The 20,427-nt window shown below is 61.9% G+C and overlaps 1 protein-coding gene across 3 annotated transcripts in view; it reads left to right on the top strand.

Moving 5' to 3' along the window:
* Positions 1 to 1,186: 1,186 nt before the first annotated feature.
* SRL (sarcalumenin) overlaps positions 1,187 to 20,427 on the top strand; it is a 25,734-nt gene continuing 6,493 nt past the window's right edge. Inside the window, exons 1-5 of one of the 3 annotated variants that reach the window (XM_014936618.1) lie at positions 1,233 to 1,303; positions 12,019 to 13,143; positions 14,871 to 14,969; positions 15,797 to 15,892; positions 19,428 to 19,463. In XM_014936618.1, coding sequence (XP_014792104.1) covers positions 1,243 to 1,303; positions 12,019 to 13,143; positions 14,871 to 14,969; positions 15,797 to 15,892; positions 19,428 to 19,463 — 1,417 coding nt within the window. In that variant the 5' untranslated portion in view covers positions 1,233 to 1,242. Of the gene's footprint in view, positions 1,304 to 12,018; positions 13,144 to 14,870; positions 14,970 to 15,796; positions 15,893 to 19,427; positions 19,464 to 20,427 lie in introns of all 3 variants that reach the window. The other 2 variants (XM_014936619.1, XM_014936620.1) reach the window with 2 other exon arrangements.

The following is a 20,427-nucleotide window of genomic DNA, read 5'->3' as shown; positions in this document are numbered from 1 at the left end:
GGGGGGTCTGGGGTCAGGCTTTGTGTCCCCCTGCCCTGGGGATGGGGCTCGTGGTGTCCCAGGATGGGGGTGTCTCTGTGCTCTCTGCACAGCTCTCCATGAGGCTGCTGATTAGTTGCACGGGTCTGGTGGGGTGGGGGCACCCACCTCTCCATGGCTTTTTGGGGGAAATACCCATCTTTTCCCATGGGGCACCCACCCTTCAGCATCCCCCCCCACGGCCGTGGGTCTCTCCCACTCCCCTCCACACCAAGACCCTCTGTGGTGCCCGGCCAAGGGCTGGCTCCTGTGCCATTGTCCCCTCCCCGCCACCCCCATCCCAGCCTCTGCTCCCACACTTGCAGGAGACACATTTTTGGGTGGGGGGGCTGTTGTTTTCCTCCCAGTTTGGCTCCTTCCAAGAGAATGGTGGGTCATGCCCCCCCTTCCCCCTCACCCAAAGTGGCTCCTTCAGTGATGGGGCCACTCTGCCGTGGCAGGGCTTTGGGGGCAGCATGGGGTGGCTGTCCCCTACGAGTGAGGGTGACAGGAGCTGGTGACCCTGTGCTGCCAGCGTGGTGCTGGTGGCAACGGGGACACCCCCCGGGTGGAGGGAACATCTCACCTTCCCTATGGGGTGCGTGGCATCACCTGGAGTTGGGGACCTGTGGTGGCCAGAGGAGGTCCTAAGCCAGCCTAGGGCCAGGTTCCCTGGGGACACCCACCTTAGGGGACAGATGGGGGACGCCGCAGTGCCACGATTCTTGCCTCTCCCCCTCCATAAACCCCTGCTCCAGCCACAAAGGTCCTAAGCCAGCCTAGGGCCAGGTTCCCTGGGGACACCCACCTTAGGGGACAGATGGGGGACGCCGCAGTGCCACGATTCTTGCCTCTCCCCCTCCATAAACCCCTGCTCCAGCCACAAAAGGGGCTGCAGGAGCTTTGGGCAGCCCAAGGAGATCCCCTACCCCACGCCAGCGGGATGCCGTGACGGTGACCCCGCACGGGCAGTGCCATCCCAGGGACTCCACGCCAGGAGGTGTCCCGTGCCACCGCATCCCTGACACCAACCTTCCCCAGTGCTGCAGCACTGCCACCGTGCCCTGTCCCCGTCCCTGTCCCCATCCCCAGGGCCCCCTGGGAGAGGACGAGCGGTGGCGGCAGCATCTGTGCTGGCCCTGCCGGCAGCTGCCTGCCCTGCCCCGCGCCCGCGCCGCCGTATAAATAGGGGCAGCGAGCGGCAGGGAGCTCCTGGCAGCCACCATGAAGGGCCTCAACCTGCTCTGCTGCTGCGTGGCCTCGCTCCTGCTCCTCAGCACCGCAGGTACGGCCAACCCCATGGGGGTTACGGGGGCTCCATGGGGCTATGGGTCTCTATGGGGCTATGCGTGCCCATGGGGCTGTGAGTGGCTGCGGGGCTGTGGGTGCCCGTGGGTCTGCGGGGTCCCTCTCTATGGGGCTATGCGTGCCCATGGGGCTGTGAGTGGCTGCGGGTGCCCGTGGGTCTGCGGGGTCCCTGTGGGGCTGCGGGTGCCTCCGGGGCTGTGGGTGCCCACAGGGCTGTGGGTCCCCATGGGGCTGTGGGTGCTCACAGGGCGGCAGGGTCCCCATGGGGCTGTGGGTCTCCATGGGGTTGCAGGGTCTCCATGGGGCTGTGGGTCCCCATGGAGTTGTAGGTCCCCATGTGGTTGCTGGGTCTCCATGGGGCTGTGGGTCCCCATGGAGCTGTGGGTCCCCATGGGGTTGCAGTGTCCCCGTGGGGCTTTGGGTGCCTGGAGGGGCTGTGAGTCCTCAAGGGGACTGAAGGTCCCTGTGGGGCTGTGGGTGCTTGTGGGGTAGTACGTGTCTATGGGGCTGGGGGTGCCCGTGGGGGGCCATGGGTGCCTATGGGCTTTGGGTGCCTGTGGGGCTGAAGGTACTGTGGCTGTGGGGGGTCTGGGGTCAGGCTTTGTGTCCCCCTGCCCTGGGGATGGGGCTCGTGGTGTCCCAGGATGGGGGTGTCTCTGTGCTCTCTGCACAGCTCTCCATGAGGCTGCTGATTAGTTGCACGGGTCTGGTGGGGTGGGGGCACCCACCTCTCCATGGCTTTTTGGGGGAAATACCCATCTTTTCCCATGGGGCACCCACCCTTCAGCATCCCCCCCCACGGCCGTGGGTCTCTCCCACTCCCCTCCACACCAAGACCCTCTGTGGTGCCCGGCCAAGGGCTGGCTCCTGTGCCATTGTCCCCTCCCCGCCACCCCCATCCCACCCTCTGCTCCCACACTTGCAGGAGACACATTTTTGGGTGGGGGGGCTGTTGTTTTCCTCCCAGTTTGGCTCCTTCCAAGAGAATGGTGGGTCATGCCCCCCCTTCCCCCTCACCCAAAGTGGCTCCTTCAGTGATGGGGCCACTCTGCCGTGGCAAGGCTTTGGGGGCAGCACGGGGTGGCTGTCCCCTACGAGTGAGGGTGACAGGAGCTGGTGACCCTGTGCTGCCAGCGTGGTGCTGGTGGCAACGGGGACACCCCCCGGGTGGAGGGAACATCTCACCTTCCCTATGGGGTGCGTGGCATCACCTGGAGTTGGGGACCTGTGGTGGCCAGAGGAGGTCCTAAGCCAGCCTAGGGCCAGGTTCCCTGGGGACACCCACCTTAGGGGACAGATGGGGGACGCCGCAGTGCCACGATTCTTGCCTCTCCCCCTCCATAAACCCCTGCTCCAGCCACAAAAGGGGCTGCAGGAGCTTTGGGCAGCCCGAGGAGATCCCCTACCCCACGCCAGCGGGATGCCGTGACGGTGACCCCGCACGGGCAGTGCCATCCCAGGGACTCCATGCCAGGAGGTGTCCCGTGCCACCGCATCCCTGACACCAACCTTCCCCAGTGCTGCAGCACTGCCACCGTGCCCTGTCCCCGTCCCTGTCCCCATCCCCAGGGCCCCCTGGGACAGGACGAGCGGTGGCGGCAGCATCTGTGCTGGCCCTGCCGGCAGCTGCCTGCCCTGCCCCGCGCCCGCGCCGCCGTATAAATAGGGGCAGCGAGCGGCAGGGAGCTCCTGGCAGCCACCATGAAGGGCCTCAACCTGCTCTGCTGCTGCGTGGCCTCGCTCCTGCTCCTCAGCACTGCAGGTACGGCCAACCCCATGGGGGTTACGGGGGCTCCATGGGGCTATGGGTCTCTATGGGGCTATGCGTGCCCATGGGGCTGTGAGTGGCTGCGGGGCTGTGGGTGCCCGTGGGTCTGCGGGGTCCCGTGGGGCTGCGGGTGCCTCCGGGGCTGTGGGTGCCCACAGGGCTGTGGGTCCCCATGGGGCTGTGGGTGCTCACAGGGCGGCAGGGTCCCCATGGGGCTGTGGGTCTCCATGGGGTTGCAGGGTCTCCATGGGGCTGTGGGTCCCCATGGAGTTGTAAGTCCCCATGTGGTTGCTGGGTCTCCATGGGGCTGTGGGTCCCCATGGAGCTGTGGGTCCCCATGGGGTTGCAGTGTCCCCGTGGGGCTTTGGGTGCCTGGAGGGGCTGTGAGTCCTCAAGGGGACTGAAGGTCCCTGTGGGGCTGTGGGTGCTTGTGGGGTAGTACGTGTCTATGGGGCTGGGGGTGCCCGTGGGGGGCCATGGGTGCCTATGGGCTTTGGGTGCCTGTGGGGCTGAAGGTACTGTGGGGCTGTGGGTGTTTATTGGGGCTGTGGGTGTTTATTGGGGCTGTGGGTGCCCTGCAGGGTTGCAGGCACCCGTGGAGCTGTGGGTGCCCATGGGGCTGCGGGTGCCGGTGCGCTCTGGGGTGCCTGGTGGGCAGCAGGCTGCACCCCAATGCTGGGTGGGTGCCAGGAGCAGGACAGGGTGGCAGGTCCCAGCTCCCCAGTGGCTCTGCCGGGGCTGCAGAGTCACCCCAAAATGTGCAGGGAAACATGGTGGGGGGCCACGGCCAGGAGGGGCTGGAGCTGGGGTCCCTCCTCTGGAGCCAGGGGTTGTGCTGTCACCAACGTCCTGGGGGTTCAGTGCCACCCATGGGTGCTGAGGTGGCTTGTTTTCGGGCTGTGAGGACTTGTTGGGGGCTGCTGGGGCACCCTGTAGTCGGAGCAGGATGGGGTGGGCTGCTTGCTTTGGGGGTCTTTCACCCCCCCAAGGACCTGCCAGGCAGGATAGCACTTTGGGTCACTTTGGGTGACCCCGGACCCCCTTTCCTGGCCCATCTGGTCGCCGTTTAGCACCCTCATCCCCGGCCGGGCGTCGTTGGGGGGCCACGCGGTGGGGTGGCATTGCCGGTACCCTTGCTTGCCCTTGAGTTAATTTGGGCTGGTTCTCTGCCTGGCCGGGCTCCGCGGCCGCGCTGCTGGGAGGGGGGTGGCTAAGTATGGAAACAGCCGTGTAAGGGGACACTCTGCTCCCTGCAGCCACCCCCCCTGGGCCACCGGCCACCACCACCCCACCCCCACCCCCAGCCCCATCACTGGAGGTGGACACCACCGCCCCCCCCAACCTTGCCCTGCGCCGCCGCGGCCCCGCGCACGGGCACCCGCAGCTGCCGCCTTCCAGCACACCCGGCACCCCCGGCCCCGCCGAGTTTTGGCCTTTTAAGGGCATCTTGGGCCATTCTTGCGGATAAACGGGTTTTGGGGCCAGCGACGTACCCCACCGGTGGGGGGGTGACCTCCTTGGGGCAGCAGGTCGGGTCTGGGGACAGGAGGGGTAGAAAGGTCCTCTACGGGCATGGCTGGTGCCACCTCAAACTGGGCTGGTGGGACATCACCATGGTGGGTGACCACCAGCCCGGCTCTTGGTTGTGCTGAGGCTGGCATGGTGGTGCCATGGGGCCAGGCATGGCATTGGGCACCCACCAGCACCCTGCCCAGCCCAGCGCCGGGATCCCCCATCCCAGAGGAGTCTCAGGGGCATTGAGGGGTGCCTGGAGCCCCCCTAAGTCCTCACCATCAGCACCAGCTGATTGGAAGGTCCCATGTTTCACCCCAGTCCTGTAGGTTTGGGGAAAAGATACAAGCTGTGGGACATCTGCCTGTGGGTCTACGCCATGGGGACCGGTGGGGTTTGCACCGTGAGTTTTGCTTTTCCTTTGGTGCCAAGCCAGGCTCTCGGACCCAGGCTCTTTTGGGGTGCAGGAGGTGGCTCAGAGGGTGGGTGTTTTCCTATTTTTTGGGTCTTGCCTTCCCATTGAACTCCCCTTTGGTGAGGAGAAGGCAGGAGGAGCCCTGCGGGGAACTAGGGGCTTCACTGATGCATCGTGGGTGGGTGCAGTAGGGTTTGGGGTGGCTCCTTCAACGCGTGGGGGCACGGCCAGGTTAACCACCCCAACCTCCATCTCAGCCTGAAGGTGGGGGGGTGTTTCTGGGGTAAAGCTGCTGTTTTTTGTGGATATTGCCTGAGCATGGAAGAAGAGGGTCACCACCCCACATGGCAGAGGGGTTGCAGAGGCAGTGTGCCAGGCCCCAGCTGGGTTTCTGGCCATGGTGTCCCTCCAGGAGGGAGGATGGGGACATATGGGGCTGTGCAATGCTGGATCTCCCCTCTAGCTGTGATGCCACCAGCTGGGGGAAACATCTGGGTCTCTAAGGGTCTCTGAGGGTCCTCAAGGGTCCCCATGGCTGGCTGTGGGGGTGCAGAGTCCCCTGGCTCCCCAGCCGAGGCACTGTCCCCTCTGCCATGCCCCACAGCACCAGGGACACACTGCCAGGGCTGCAGGGCAGAGGGTTTGGTGACATCTGGGGCCATTGGGACCCTGTCACTGCTCCTAAAGCCTGGGTGGTGGGAAGGGCTCTGTGCCTGTGCTTATGCAGCCCTGGCCAAAATGGCCCATGGCTGGGAAAACTCCCTGGAGCGGCCGGGAGCCCCAGACAGGGCCACCACAAGGCTGGGCGATGGCTCAGGATGAGGGCACTCACACGCTGTCCCATCCCTTCTCCTACCTGGGAAGAGGTCTCCATCTCCCTGCAATCACACCTCAGGTAGGGCTTGGCCATCCCTTCCAGGCTGGGTGGCCGTGGTGAGTCCCCATGGCCACTGGCGAATCTGGGGAGCCCTTGCCAGGGGTGTGATCCATCATGGATTTGAGTGGGCCGTGCCATCACCACCTTCAAGGTGGGCGAGGTGTCAAGGAAAGCCCTGTCATGCTGGCAACCTCCTGCAGCAAGTGCAGAGGGCACTGTGCAGCTGGCACACACAGCCCCTGGACTCCTCATCCTGCCTCAGCCTGGGATGTGACACCTCAGGGTGGCCTCCATCACCATGACCTCATGGCATCTTGGGGTGTTCTCTGTCACCCAGGCCATGTCACCTTGGGGTGGGCTCCACCACCTGGACAGTGTATCCTTGGGGTGGACTCCACCTCCCAGTACAGAATGGGCTCCACCACCTGGGTTGTGTCACCTCAGATGGGCTCAGGACAGAGGACCCATGGGATCTCCCCACCCTGACCACGTCAGGCAAATGTCCCCCAGAGTAACGAGCTTTCTCAGAGGTGGGGGACTGCTATGTCCTGGTGACTCACCTCCACCCCCCACTCTGCATTGGCACAACCATGGGCACCACTGCTGTTGGGTGCAGGGGTGGTCACTGTGAGGCAAGGACCTTCGGGTGCCACAGGCACACATAGGTTTTTGGTGCCACTTACACCCCTGTCACAGCCCTGGTAGCCAGTCACACCCTGGCACCTCACCTGGAGGAGATACTGGCCCCTGTGGGTGCCCCATCTCTCCCAAAGTGTTGGCCAAGGCAGATGTTGGGCAGGTTGGCCATGTGGTGACACCCCCTCCCATCAGCCATGCTTGGCCCGGTGTGTAGGTGACAGCCAGCCAGGCAGGACAGCCAGGACACCTCTCTTTGTCACAGCCCCGGTGGCACAGGCCACCAGCAGCTCCCTGCAGGATGGCGTGGGGCTAGGAGGGCTGGAGCAATGCTTGGTGGGCTGCAGCCTTGCCGTGTCCCCACCGTGTCCCCATATCCCCGCTGGTTGATCCTCCAACCCCACGCAGGCGCCAGTGACGGGACCGCGGGCTCACCGGGGTGCCGAAACCCCAGCCGGGCCGGCAGGTCCGAGGGTGACCGAATCCCTCATAAAACCACCCGTTCCCCGGGCGCCGCAGGAATAGCAGCGGGTGCTGGTGCCTTGGCAGGGCTCCGCCGGGCTATTTTCAGCCCTCGGGGACATTTCCCTTGTAAGTGATAGCCCGAGGAAGCCGGTGAGCTCGTGTGCCGGCGGGGGCTGGCGGAGGGGCCGGGGAGTCTCCGTCCAGGCACCCTGAGCCAGGCTGGGGCTTTGGCAGCGGCAGCGTGGCCCCGGTGCCAGTCGGGCGCGTGGCTCCAACCCTGGCCACCTCCCCGCTCGTGTGGGCCACGACGTGGAAAAGGGCTCGGAGCCACACGGCCCCATCCCTGGGTGATGGCTGAGCTGGGACCCCCTCCCCTGTCCTGCTGATGGGGGTACAGATGAGACACCCCCACCCCGGGGTTGGGTGCCACCACTTCACACAGCCAAGCTGCCTGGACATTCCCATGGATCTGAGGATCTTGTGGGACATTGGATCATCAGGCATTGAAATCCAGATTGATACGCTTTCCCTGTGATGAGAAATCCTTGGGATGACCAAAGAAGAGGGATGGGGAGTCTTCCTCAGGGAAGGCTCACACTGAGTGCATGGAGGATGTCCCTTGGGGCCACCAGTGGGGCCATAGGGTGGGTTGGATGGGGACAGGACCAGCATGACCTTGTAGGAGTCCCTCTTCTGGAGCAAGGGGCTCCTCCAGCCCCAGCCATGGCACAGTGCTTCCCTCAGGTCCTTCAGCATCCCCCTGGGCTGCAGACACCATGAGGGACACCACGGGGAGATGTTCCTCGATGTACAGTGTGACATCTGCCAGTGCCAAAATACGTGCCGTTTTTCCACTTGCGGACCCAGATCTCCCCCAGCCAGGGAGTCACAGATGCTTTATTTTCCACTGCCCTGATCTTGATGTCTTCTGAGAATCAGGAGTTCAGGTTTCCTTCCAGATCTTTAAGGGTGGGCACCCTGCGGGGAGACCGTCGAAAAAACACCCCGCAGAAGCGATTCCCCATTTTTGTCTCTATATTTAGAAAGCTCCGAGCCTGGTTTTAATCCCTTTGGTGCACCCTGGTGAGGTTTCTTTACTCCTTCTTAATCAAAATACCATGCAGTTCTAGCCGGCTATTTATAGAAATGAAATCAATTCTTTTTTTTCAACTAAACTTAAAAAAAAAAAAATCTCTTCCACAAACGAGGCCGTCAGTCTGACAAAGCTGTTTCCTCTCTCACCACTGGGCTGTGCATTATAAAAACTGGAAAATATTTGCTTTTTGCCAGTGTCCCAGGATCACGAAGCCTCAGGGATGGATCTTTTGGGTTTTGGGGGTGCAGGAGGGTCTGAAGGGCCAACCCCATCCTTGGCCACCATTGTGCCTCTGTCCTCTGGGCTTCTTGAGCCACTTGGGGACACTTTCCTCTCCCAGTCGGTGAAGGTGTTGGTCTGGCCAGCTCCAAACTGGTGCTGGAGCCAGGCTCCTGCTGGGGCACTGGCTTGGCCATTGGAGCTGCTGAAGGGTCGTAAAACACTGGGTGCTTTCTCCGTGGGGCTTGGTGCGGTGCCAAGCTCTGCCAGGATGGCACAGAGTGGGAAACTGAGGCACAGGAAGAGTGGGGAGGAGATGCTGTCCTCTTCTACACTCCGGCCCAGCACCCAGGGCTGTGTTACAAGGCTGAGGTGCCCAGGTCTGAGCCCTGGTGAGGGGCACGGCCCCCGCTTTGGGCTGCCCTGGCCCTGCCTCCTGCCTGGGAAGGGTTTCTGGCTCCAGAAAGGTCAGGCTCACGGGGCTAATCCGCCTTGACTGACTTTTTCCAGCAGCCAGGCCGCCGGCTGGCAGCAGCGGGGAGCATCCTAATCCCTGGGCACTGAACCCCTTCTCCGGCAGACCCCCGACGCCTGGGGCAAGCAGGGGCCAACCCTTGCCAAGGGCAGGGCCAAGTGTCCTGGTGCTGTGGCTCCTTTGGGTCCAGCCACTCTCCCTGAGGTGTTAAAGGGCTTCGTCAGAACAAAGCACAGCCTTTGGGCTTCGTTCAACCTTGCCTTGCCCCAAAAAGGAAGGGGCAGAGGGGTTTGGAGTGCCATGACCTCCCCAAAACCCCACTGGGAGGACAAGGGGTAGATGGGGACTTGCAGCAAATGGTGGATAAGTCCCCTGTGAGCTGCGGGTGTCAGGATCTGGGCAGGGCAAGGGGGTGTGCGAAAAGCCATCCCTGCGGCGCTGGGCATCGCCGGCCCCACGCTCGGGGCTCCTATTTCTGCTGGAGGGGGAGATCGTCCCTCCCAGGGCCACCTGTGCCCATCTGTCCCTTCTAGTCGGCTCCAGCGCTCCTCAGGGGCTGTCCCTCCCAGAGGACCCATTTTGGCACCCAGCTGCTGCTGACCCATGCGTCCCTGTGGCAGGGATGGAGGGGACACCGTGGCAGGGTGCCGTCCAGCCCCCAGGAGCCATCCCCAATCCTTTCCACATGGGTTTTTCCAGGGTGCCAACCAGCCGTGGCATCCACAGAACCCCACCATGATCTCTCAGTCCCCAAGGTGGGGACTAAGTCCCGCAAGTGTCCCTAAGCAGCTGAGGGCCCCCCCAGCCCTGCAAATGGGTGTGAGATTCGGGGCAGCCAGGGACCCTCGGGGAGATCAGGTCCCCAAGGGGAGGGGGGGGTGCGGGCTCCTCTGCGATGCCACCGGGTGGCTTGGCACAACGCAAGGGCACGAACAAGGGGAGCCCCCGTGTCACTTTACAAACCCTGGCCGTCCCCAGCTCCCTCCCAGAGCCCATGGGGGACCTGCAGGATGGGCCCCAGGTGTGGACGTCACCCTTGGCTGGCAGCGGGGCCAGGGGGGGCCGGTGCTTCTCCACCCGCACCCCTCTGAGCTGCTCCTCCCGGTCCCCTCCTGGTACAGTTGCTGAGCCGTATTTTTAGCCTCCGGCGGACGCGTGGAGGGTGTTAAGCCCGTAACCTTCGGCCCATTTCACTGCTCATCGGCCGGCCATCTGCAGATCAGCACAATTCGCCCCGGGATGGATTTGGAGACCATGTAGGGGAAACGGGAGGGAGAAGGAGGTGGAGAAGGGAGAGGGACTTTGTATAAGACCTTGAAGGTCACAGGAAATACAGCCCGTGACCAGCACACTGGCAGGAACACCCCATTCGGAACACCCAGGGAATATTACCCTTTTCCCACAGGGCATGGCTCATGGTGGGTGCTGGGGCTGTTGTCGTGCCCGGCCACAGTGGGTGATGGCCCTTCTGTCCCCGTGCATCCATCATAGGAGACACATAGACCCCAGAAAAAGCCCTTGGGATGCGCAGGGTCTCCTCTGCCTGGTCCTGTTCCCCCCAACACCCACCTGAGGAGCCACCCTTCCCTCCCAGCCCTCCACTGGCTATTTTGGGGCCAAGCTGAGAATATCCCTGTCCCCATTGGCTGAGGGGACCCTCAGGAGACCCAGGTCCATCTCCAGGCCACCAGGCAGTGGCATGCTGGCTCCCAGCCACCTGGGGCTTTGCAGGTCAGACATAGCACATTCCCCTTCAAGCGGCTCCCGGCAGGCTGGGCACCCTGAGGGGTCCTGGGGGAAGGTGACCCGAAGGAGAGGGGTGCTCTGCATGGGGAGGCGATGGGTGGGAGCTGCTCAGGACCCGTCTCCCTCAGGCTGGGAGCCGAATTGGGAGCACGGTGGCACCTGCAAGCCACATGCCAGCAAAGGACAGGGGAGGTCGGGGAGGGCAGAGGGAGGGTGACCCATGCATCCGGTTTCGGCAGGGCGATGGCGGCAGCTCTGGCGTGCCAGGCTGCACACGAGAGCAACTGGAAGCCCTGGCAAGCCCAGGTGCAGCCCATCCCTCTCGGCCACTGGCATGGCTCGTCCCGCTGGCTCCTGGCTAACACCACCACCGGCCCCGGCACAGAGAGATGCAACCACTGGCCATGACAAAATGGCTTGAGTGGGGCTGGCAACGTGCTGACCTTGGCTCAGGTCTTCCCGTGCTGGGCCAGCACAGCTCCCCATGGCCAAGCCCAGCAAGCCCCAGTGCTGTAGCTTTGCCGAGGCTGGACACACGGCACAGGAGCTGGAGGAGAGGGCTGGTTGCCAGCCTGGCCGTGCCCGGTGCTGCCCGCTCTCCTCCCTGCAGCCTGGGTGGAGGTGGCATTTTTTTTTTTCCTGGTTGGCATCTGCTTGCCAGCTGGAGTACAAAGGAATTATTTTCCTCTGAAACGCTTCCCTGGTATGCAGGCATTAGACGTTTCGGGGGATTATTTAGGCTAGCAGCAACTGTTTGTAACGGAGACAGTATAGCTGGTGATCTTTTATTTTTGGCACCCGTTGACTAATGTTAAATTGCAGTTGGAGGGCTATGGAAAATACGGATGGCTTCTCCCGGGCCGCAGAACAAACTCATTGTGTCCCCGCCAGCCGCACAGATCGGCAAATGCTTTCCTAGTGAAGGGATGCTCACAATAAATAGCTCCCCAGCCCTGCTGCTGGGGTCAGGCCCTGCCTGCGGAAAGGGCAGCCCCTCGCCCCTTCTTCCTCCTCTCCATTGCCCCTTCCTCCTCCTCCTCCCCCTCGCCCAGCTGCCCGCCATGGCCAGTGAGATGCTGCCCCAAGGCAGGGCTGGGGAAGGACCCTTTTAACCTGCCAAGTGCCTGTGGCCCCTTGAGTTATGGTTTTTTTGTTATTATTCCCCTCCCCAACATTTTTTAGGGCTGCTTTGCCGCCTTCCTGCAGTGCTTGGTGGCGGGGGGCAGCCATGGCCAGCGCAGCCATAGGGTCCCTTGCTAGCATCAGCTTTGCCCCCCCCCCAAAAAAACCACCTCTTTGCACCCAGCTTCTTGCAACAGGGACAGAAAACTGAGCTGGAACTAGAGAAGTTTTAGGAAAGAGTTTAAATCTCTTGATAAGAGCCACAAATCCTCCCTCAGGGTGCTGAGGGGGGGGCCAGCGGGTGCCCCGGTAGCCATGTGCTGGCGCGGGTAAGACTGACTGAGCTGTTCTCATCGTTTAGAGCTGCACGCCCCCGGCACGGACCATGTCGGCGGCGCTGTCGAAAGCCCCCTGCCAGCCGCAGAGCCCAGGCTGGAGGAGAAGGCAGCCGACGGCAGCCCTGAGGAGGATCAAGATGGCGGCCCTGCCAACGCCTCCTTGCTCGGCGCTGCTGAGGAGGGACGTGGAGAGGGGGAGGAAGAGCCAGCGGGTGGCCTGAGCGGGGAGCCAGGGCCAGGGGATGGCCAGATGAAGGAGACCACCATGAAGAAGGGCCAGAAGGAGCCCATCGAGGCACAGGGCCCAGGGGAGGATGTCATGTTCGGCACCCCTGAGGCAACGCAACATGAAGGGAATGGTGGGCCTGACCCACAAGATGGGTCCCGTGCCCAGGAGGATGAGAATCCGGCCACCAAGAAAGGAGCTTCTGAGGAGGAAGGGCAGCCTGGGAAAGAGAAAGTGGAGGAGCCAAAAGCTCCCAAGGCAGGAGAGGAAGGGGGCGAGCAGAGCTCAGAGGAAGATGATGAGCAGGGGGAGTCTGAGGAAGATGAACATGGCGAGTCTGAGGAAGATGGAAGCAAGGGAGAGTCTGAGGAAGGGGGAGAGTCGAAGGAGGAGGAAGAGTCTGAGGAAGATGGTGCCGAGTCAGTGGGGCCAGAGAATGGAGCTGAAGGGAGCAACAAGGAAGCAGCTGGCACTCCTGGTAAAAATGGCCATGGCAAACCAGCAGCTGCCAGCAAGGGAGAAGCCAGGGCTGACTCTGCCAGCTGCCATCACCCACCCTGTGGAGACGCAGCAGAAGACCCACCAGCAGCAGTGAAAAACCCACCAGCAGCAGTGAAAAACCCACCGGCAGTGGTGGAAGATCCACCAGCAGCAGAAGACCCACCAGCAGTGGTGGAAGATCCACCAACAGCAGAAGACCCACCAGCAGCCGATGACCCACCAGCAAAAGATCACCTGGCAGCAGAAGACCCACCAGCGGTGGTGGAAGACCCACCAACAGCAGAAGACCCACCAGCAGTGCTGAAAAACCCCCCAGCAGCAGAAGACCCCCCTGCAGACAAGACATCTCTGGCAGAAACGGAGAGCTCACCAGGCCAAAGCTCCCACCCAGCTGCCGCTGAGCTCCAGCATGGCCATATAGGTTGGAGTCTTGTCTTGTCAGTGTGCTGTCATGGCCAGAGTGACCTACCATCAACTGCCGGCGGAGCTGAGCTTGGCACATTAAACCTTGCCTAGTGCATGGCCCTTTCCTAACGCTTGTGCTTCCTGCGCCTGCCCCTAACCGCTGCTGGGCCAGCCATGGGCAACCAGGGCGCAGGCAGGAGCCCCCCGACGCCGGCGCTCCTTGCGGCGATACCAAAGCTGGCCGACATTTCCCTGGCTGCTCTTTAAAGCCCATGATTTCTCCTCCGGGCTGTGGACACGGATAAAATTTGTAACGCCCAGGCCCCTTTCGGCACCCGCAGACCTCTTAAAGGCTCTTTATCCTCCACCCTCATGGTACTCTGGACCCCCAGCTTTCTCGGTGCAAGGGCAGGATGCTGCCCCAGGCTGGTGGGTCTCTTGTCCACCAGCTCTTGCCTCATAGGGAAGGTGTGAAGAGCTAATTCAGACCCATGAGTTGCTGAAGCACCAGCTCTGGCCACGTTCAGTCAGTAAAAGGCTAGCTAAGGAAAAGGGACACCCCCCTCTCCACCACGATCTCCTAGAAACACTTGTGGACTTTGGCCCACGGGTTGGGCAGCAACCTTTGGACCCAGCTGAGTCTTTTTCCGCTTTCATCTGTAATGTCCCAGCTCAAAAAGTTCCATTTGTGCTGAGAGGGAAACCCAGCTTGGTCACTGTGGCTTTACTTGGCAAGTCAAAAGGTCTTCCTCAGCCCAGCACTTGGTAGACACTCACCATGGGCCCAGGGCTTGGTGGTGCCCTGCTTGGCCCAGATGTCCCCAGCCCAGCCAGTCAGCACACACCTGTCCCCAGACCTGTCCCCAAAACACACTAAAGCCCAACCCAGCACCTAATATGAAAAAAGCTCTTGGAGTTGCAGGGGGACCTTGGTGTGCCAGCACCTCCAGGGTGAGGACACCTCTGTCTTGGGGAAACCAGGGTATCCCAGGTGAGGGCAGCTGCCTCATGCTCCCCAGGCCTAGCACAGAGCTGTGGGGTCCCCAGGGCCACCCCAGGGACATCTCCCAGGTCCCCAGGGCCCCACACAGGGGGCTGCAGACTGATATGGTGGGCAGAGGTGGGAGGGAACTGGCAAAGGCGATGCAGCCAGGATGGGTAAGGCTGGCTGGTGTCTCAAGAGCCACCCCCAGCCTCGCACACCCCCATGACCCTGGCTCAACGCGCGGGTTTGGGGGGAGCAGGCAGGCAGAGCAGAGGGGCCCCACAGCTGAGGCTTCACCCCGCAGGAGCCGCAGCCACCGGGGGAAGCGTCATGGTGGGCAGGGCCCATCGGGCAGCAGATGCCACACGTTCTCCCACCGCACCCCGGCCCTGGTCCCCCTGCCAGGCACGTCCTGCACATTCCCCACCAGCGGCCAGCCCTTGCTCCCCCCCACCACCACCCGGGGAGACACAGCATGTCTCCCTCGCCAGCCCCTCCTGGGAGCCAAGCAGTTGCCCCTGACGCTTCCCCCGGCAGCCACAGCCCTGGCAGGCTCTGCCAAGCCTCCAGGAGCCTTTGCAAAAGAGAAAGCCTGTGGCGTGCCAAAGGCGAGAGTGGCTGCCCAGGCGCATGGTGGGTCCACGGGCTTGGGGGGATGCGTGCTCCCCCGTGCCCTCCCCCCGGCAGTCGCTTGTGTGAGCTCCTGCGTGGAGTCCCCAGCTCTGGGGGTAATAGGTCTCCCTTGCCTTCTCCTGCAGAAGAGGTTGAAGATGCCAGCGAGCCGACCAAGCGCGACCGGTCCCACTTGGAGAGCACCCTCAAGCTGAACGAGGACAAACCCGCCGATGATGTCTCAGGTAAGGGGGGCCTGGGTGGCACCATGCCATGCATGTCCTGCTCCTTCAGTCCAGGCAATCCCTGTGGGACAGGCACCTCACCATTCCACTGCACCAAGAGTATGCATGGGATTTTCCTTCCCTGGAGCATTTTAGGTTTAGCCTTACTTCTTGTAGGTCCAGCAGCACCATATCTTCAATAACAGCCCTTTTGCTGCTCTTGGGTTAACATATTTTAGGTATTTTAAAGACAGCCCCAAGGGTGTGCAAGAATTAGGAGGGTAGAGAGGCTAGAAGATGCAGATGGTGAATCAGCCCAAGCCACCCACATCCCTGCCCAGAGAAACCCAAGGCAACCTGTAATAAGGGGTTGGGATTTTTATTCCAATTATTTTTGGGGTTTTGCTATTACAAGGCTCGCTTCTGCTGGCCACATGGGCAGTCCAGACTGGAGAGAGACTGATAAAAGCTGCTGTGGAAAAAAGCTCCTTTTTTCTTCTAGCGGGGTCCCTGGCACCATGGTGGAAGGCTTTGGGGATCATGGGTGTTGAGTGCTAAAGAGCATTAACAAGAGACATTCCTTCCATCAGCTGCTGGCACGTGCAAGACTGGCAGCAGATGGGGACAGTGCTCAGCAGGAAACATTAGCAGGGAGGGGCCTCAAAATTCGTGACTGAGTTGAGTTTGGCCAAGATTTCCACTGTAAGTTAAGTCCCTTAATGACGGCTAAGTGAGGGTTGAGTCACCCTCAAGATCTGCAGGGAATGCCCAGCAGCTTACCTAGGAGGAACTCAACCAGGGTGGTGGGGTTCGCCTTTCACCCGTTCTGCGTGCTTTCACCCTTGCAGGAGTACTGCAGCGGCTGAGGAAGATCTACCACTCCTCCATCAAGCCCCTGGAGCACTCCTACAGATACAACGAGCTGAGGCAGCACGAGATCACAGGTAATGCCACGGGCACCGGGGTCTCCAGTACCATCAGGTCATTGGGATGCAGATAATAGCACAGAGAGCAGCCCACGGAAAGGCTCGGATAGTTTGTCTTCCTTTGCAGCTTCCCAAGAAGGCCATGAACATGCTGGGCTCAGAGGACATGCCCTAGTGAACCCAGCGGCAGGCATTCCTGCATCTGCCTTAGCCCATCTGCTGTCAGGACCATCTGTGTAGGCTGAGCATTGAACCCCGCCTGCTTCGGGTCCTCCACCTGCTCAACATCAATGCCCTGTCCCCTTGCCAAGCAGAGATCACGGCCCAACGAAGCAGGCTTGGCAAGGAAGCTTAGGACCTCTCAAGGCTGGGGGTGAGCTTCCTGGGGGTGGCTGGAGCTGGCATCCTTCCTGCTCACTACGGGACACGGCCATGTGGGCAGGGTATCCCTCAAGCTCGGCAGCCTTCACTCATGCTGGGAGTTAGAGTTTCCACCCCTTGGCAGACACATTGGATCAGGTGAGCAGGTCCCCGTGGCCATGGGCACTGGCTTGGGCTGAGCCCCAAGAGTTCACGTGTCCCTCCAGAAGAGGAAATTGCAGCCCTGGCCCCAAGATGTTCACAAGCTACAGGAAGCTCTGGTGACCCATATGACACAAGCAAACCTGTTTTCCAAGCACAGATGGCTCCAGCCCAAGTCTGAGGTCCCTGTTCACTGGGGCAACTCTCCTGTGAGCCCCTCCTCAAGCCCTGTCCTGAGCTGGACCTCCACGTAGACCTTCCTTTTTGCAGCTGGGCTCTGCTCCACCAATACACTGGTCCCACGTTCATTTGGGCAAACCCCTGAGACACATTCCCTTAGAGCAGAACCCCTGTCTTACAGGGACCGCCACTGCAGCCCAAACGCAACCCCTAAATCAGGGTCAGGCGCTCTGTAAGCAGACTTGAACATCTCCAGATGTTCATCTCCAGCTTCGAGCCAGTGGGACCCATGGGGCAGGGACAGGGCTGTAGAGGCCTCATCACCAGCCCAGATTCTGTCCCCTTCAAGACACAGAGCTCCCTGGACTTTACCCACGACCCACCCACAGGGGTTTGGGGCAGGGGGCATTTGTAGATCTCATAAAACAAGAGCCTCCTGCAGCCAGCTCTTTGCCTGCCTCGCTCTGTGAGCTGGGGACCATGATTTGCCATGTGGGAAGGTCACAGTGACCACGCCATGCTGCAGCCAGCATGGGAGGGCTGTCCTGCAGACCCTGACCCCACCACAGCTGCTGTCACCCACCCAGTGCACTGGCCTGTCCCCTCCCTCATGCAGCCACGTGCCTGGGGAAGGAGCGGCATGAGGTGTAGAGTCAGCACCCTGAAGAGTCAGTCCTCTTCAGCACGAGAACAGTCCAGCCGTGCCCTGTCTCAGCTGTCTCCATCCTGGAGCTCACAGGTTCAGCAGCTCCCCAGCCTCCTCTCCAAGCTGCTTTGGTCTGTGCTGGTGGCAGCGAAAGCATCAGCATCTACTGTCAGCTCCTCCTGGGATGCTGTTTAGGAGAACGTTTGGGATTACAGGGGCAGCTGGTGGGCTCCCAGGCTCTAGCCCTCCCTTTGCTGTTCACTGCCCGAGGATGCAGCCCCCAGCCTCAGTTTCTGGTGCACAGGACATGCCACCCTGCCCTTCAGTCTTCCCATGCCCAACCAGCCACCTCCCTGCCCCGTTTCAGGAAGGAGCAAGTGTTTCTCAGGCCCTTGATGGCTTCCTCCCTCCCAGCTCCTTAGGAAACAACCACCAGCCTTTGTGTTTTCCAAACCCAAGGACCCTCTTAAACTCAGCTCCTGAGCAGGACTCACCACAGACTGCGAGTCCTGGTGTTCCTCACAGCCTCATCTTGCAACACTCCACTTCACCATGAGGGAGCAACCATCCCTCAGGCTGACAGTCTCCACAGTCCCAGCCTGAATGCCCAGCACACCCTGTTGTGTCTCTCCCAGGGCTGCAGATGCAATCCCACAGCTGGTAGCCCACAGGCACAGCCTCCTGGCCCAAAAGGAAGGGTACATGGACGCTGTACTGCCTGCAGCCCTTGGCTCAGCCATGAGAGGTCCTGGCCCTGCTCCCCTCAGAAATGTTTCTTCCACCGCCAAACTCCTTGAAGAATCCCTGACACCCCCCCCTCACCATACCCTGACACACAAAACCCAACAGTTTGCCTTTAATACCCACAGACCCAGCTTTCCCCAACCCCTCATTAGCACTGTAATTAGAGAAACCTGCAAATTAGTTAGAGGGTTGGCCCAAGGAGTCCTCTTGACCTTGCAAGGCAGGTGAGGACACGACGGGGCCGAGGGAGCCTTCTTAGCTGCTTTCTCTGCGTGGTGCCCCTTTCCTGAGTGGGTTCATTGCCCCGGTGGTGCCCCCGCAAGCTGGGATGTCTCCCCCTGTGCCCACCCCCGTGGCAGGGGGAGGCAGGAGGGCGCAGAGCTGCCGGCTGAGCTGGCCGAGAGGAGCGGGACAGCTGGGAGAGCGGCGGGGCAGGCCTGTCATGGAATATGTGTGACCTTTGGAGGTGTAAGCCAATATAGAGGGGCGCCGTGGCGAGCTCCTTCGCCCCTCCATTACAGGGCAGCCCTCCATTTTGTCTCCCTTCCCATCGGCTCCGCTCGTGGGCACCAGCCGGTGTAATCCAAGGAGATCCTCCACTCCCCGCAGCTCCTGGAAAAACCCATGTGGACGAGTGTCCCCTGTCCCCAGGGGAGCTGCGGCTGCCACCACCACCGACTCTGAATGGTTAGGGAGCACCCCAGAAGTCTCACCCCACACCCTGTGCTGACAGCGTGTCTAAGCCTGGCAGGTGCCACCTCCTCGTCCCTGCCTGCCACCCTCCCGCCTCCCCGCTCTGCCATCCCACCCGGGCACGGGAACCCCCTGGCTGGGTCCTCCCGTGTGCTTGGCCACCCCGTGGGGACTGTCCCTAGCTCGGGGCTGAGGGACTCTCCCAGTCTGGTGATGGGAAGCTTGCTGTGAAGTCCTGCCAGTTCGTAGTGCATGCTGGTGATGCTAATTAGTGCTGATTAGCATGCCTGTGTAGGGAATGACTTCCCAGTTGCCATCACCAGCCACCCTAGGGCTGGCTATGGGTATCCATACCGCCAGGGTGGTCAGGACACTTGTCGGGGTTGGTTCCTGTCCTAACCACGGCTTGTCGGGCTCCCTTTGCTCGGGGAACGTTGCTGGGGAAGGCGATAACTCGGCTGAGTGGGGCAGGGGGGTTGAGGGGCTGTCTCCGAGGGGGCAGCTCCCCCCGGGGCTGCTCCCCTGGGCCACATCCCCGCCACGCAGGGATGTTTAGTGCTTGTCCCAGTAGCTGCGGGTCTCATTGCTCACAGGCTGTAACTCCTCCTCTCCTGCTGGGAAGGTGGCCGTCGCTGGCTTTTCCTGCCCACGAGAAGGCCAGGGCCAGTCTTCAGCTCCCTCCGGGGCCTGGGCCAGACCCAGGCAGCAGCCGCCTCCCTCCTTCGACTCACGGTACCTTTTCTCTCTCCCCGTGTCCCCCGCTAACAGCTTACCCCGGACGCACCCTGGGCTCCTCCGCCACAGGTTGGTATCCCTGCCCGCTGCCTGCATGCTGCCGGCGCTGCCAAAGCTCTTGGGTGGCCCCAAGCTTTCCTGTTCACCCACCCCAACAGGGCCACACTTCCCAGATCCCAGTTATCCGTGTCCCCAGCCCTCCCCGGAGCTCGGCACGTGTGTGGCTGTGCTTGCCTGTCCCAGCCCCGACGCTGCATCCCCACCTCGCCCAGGCTTTGACACTTTGCCCTCTTGGGTTAAGACTCAAGAGGTTGCCTTTTCCTCTAGTTCAAAGGGGTTTCTGGTGGACCTAGGGGGGGGTCGATCTCCCACCTCACGGCACGAAGCCCAGCAGAGGAGCCCACCCCGCAGGGGAGCTCTTCCCACCCAGAAACTTTCCACCCTTGATCCCCCCTTGGCTGCAATTTAAGCCACTGAGCCCGCAGCAGCTGTCCCAGTGACACGGGCTGGCCCCTGCGCGGCGGGCTCAGCCCCCTCCACAGCCAGAGCTGGCTCCTCTCCCTGCCCATCCTGCTCGGGGTCTGCTGCCAGGTCCCCCCCCCCGGGAGAAGCAGGAGGTGGGAGACGGGCCAAGAAACACCAGCCAACACCCAGCCCTTCCCCTGGGCCCGCTGCTGGGCCATGGGGACGATGTCTGCCCTGCTACGAGGCAGGAAATCTCCCATCTTCTGGCCCTCCTGTCCCCCCCCGTGGCCCCAGGTGCTGGATCCTGCCGAAAACAGGCTCCTGTGGAGCCCTGCCAGCGCCTGGAGGGCCCCTGGCTGCCTGTCGTGCCAGCGTGCCAGCAGCGGAGAGGGCTGTAGATATATATAGCGTATTTCGATAGCTGTCTTATCTGCATCTCTGGCTGCAGGAGCACACACGCGGTGCTGCTTGTGTGGGCGAGAAGCAGGACGCGGAGGCAGGCGCAGGCAGTCTGCAGCCACCAGTGGCTTCTCCCTCCTTCTACAGGCACACGTGCCGCGTGGATACT

Source organism: Calidris pugnax, unplaced genomic scaffold (genome assembly GCF_001431845.1).
Source record: "Calidris pugnax isolate Ruff unplaced genomic scaffold, ASM143184v1 scaffold17, whole genome shotgun sequence".
Taxonomy (NCBI): Eukaryota; Metazoa; Chordata; class Aves; order Charadriiformes; family Scolopacidae; genus Calidris; species Calidris pugnax.
Note: the sequence above shows the minus strand (reverse complement) of the source record. Positions and strands in the feature narration are given on the sequence as shown.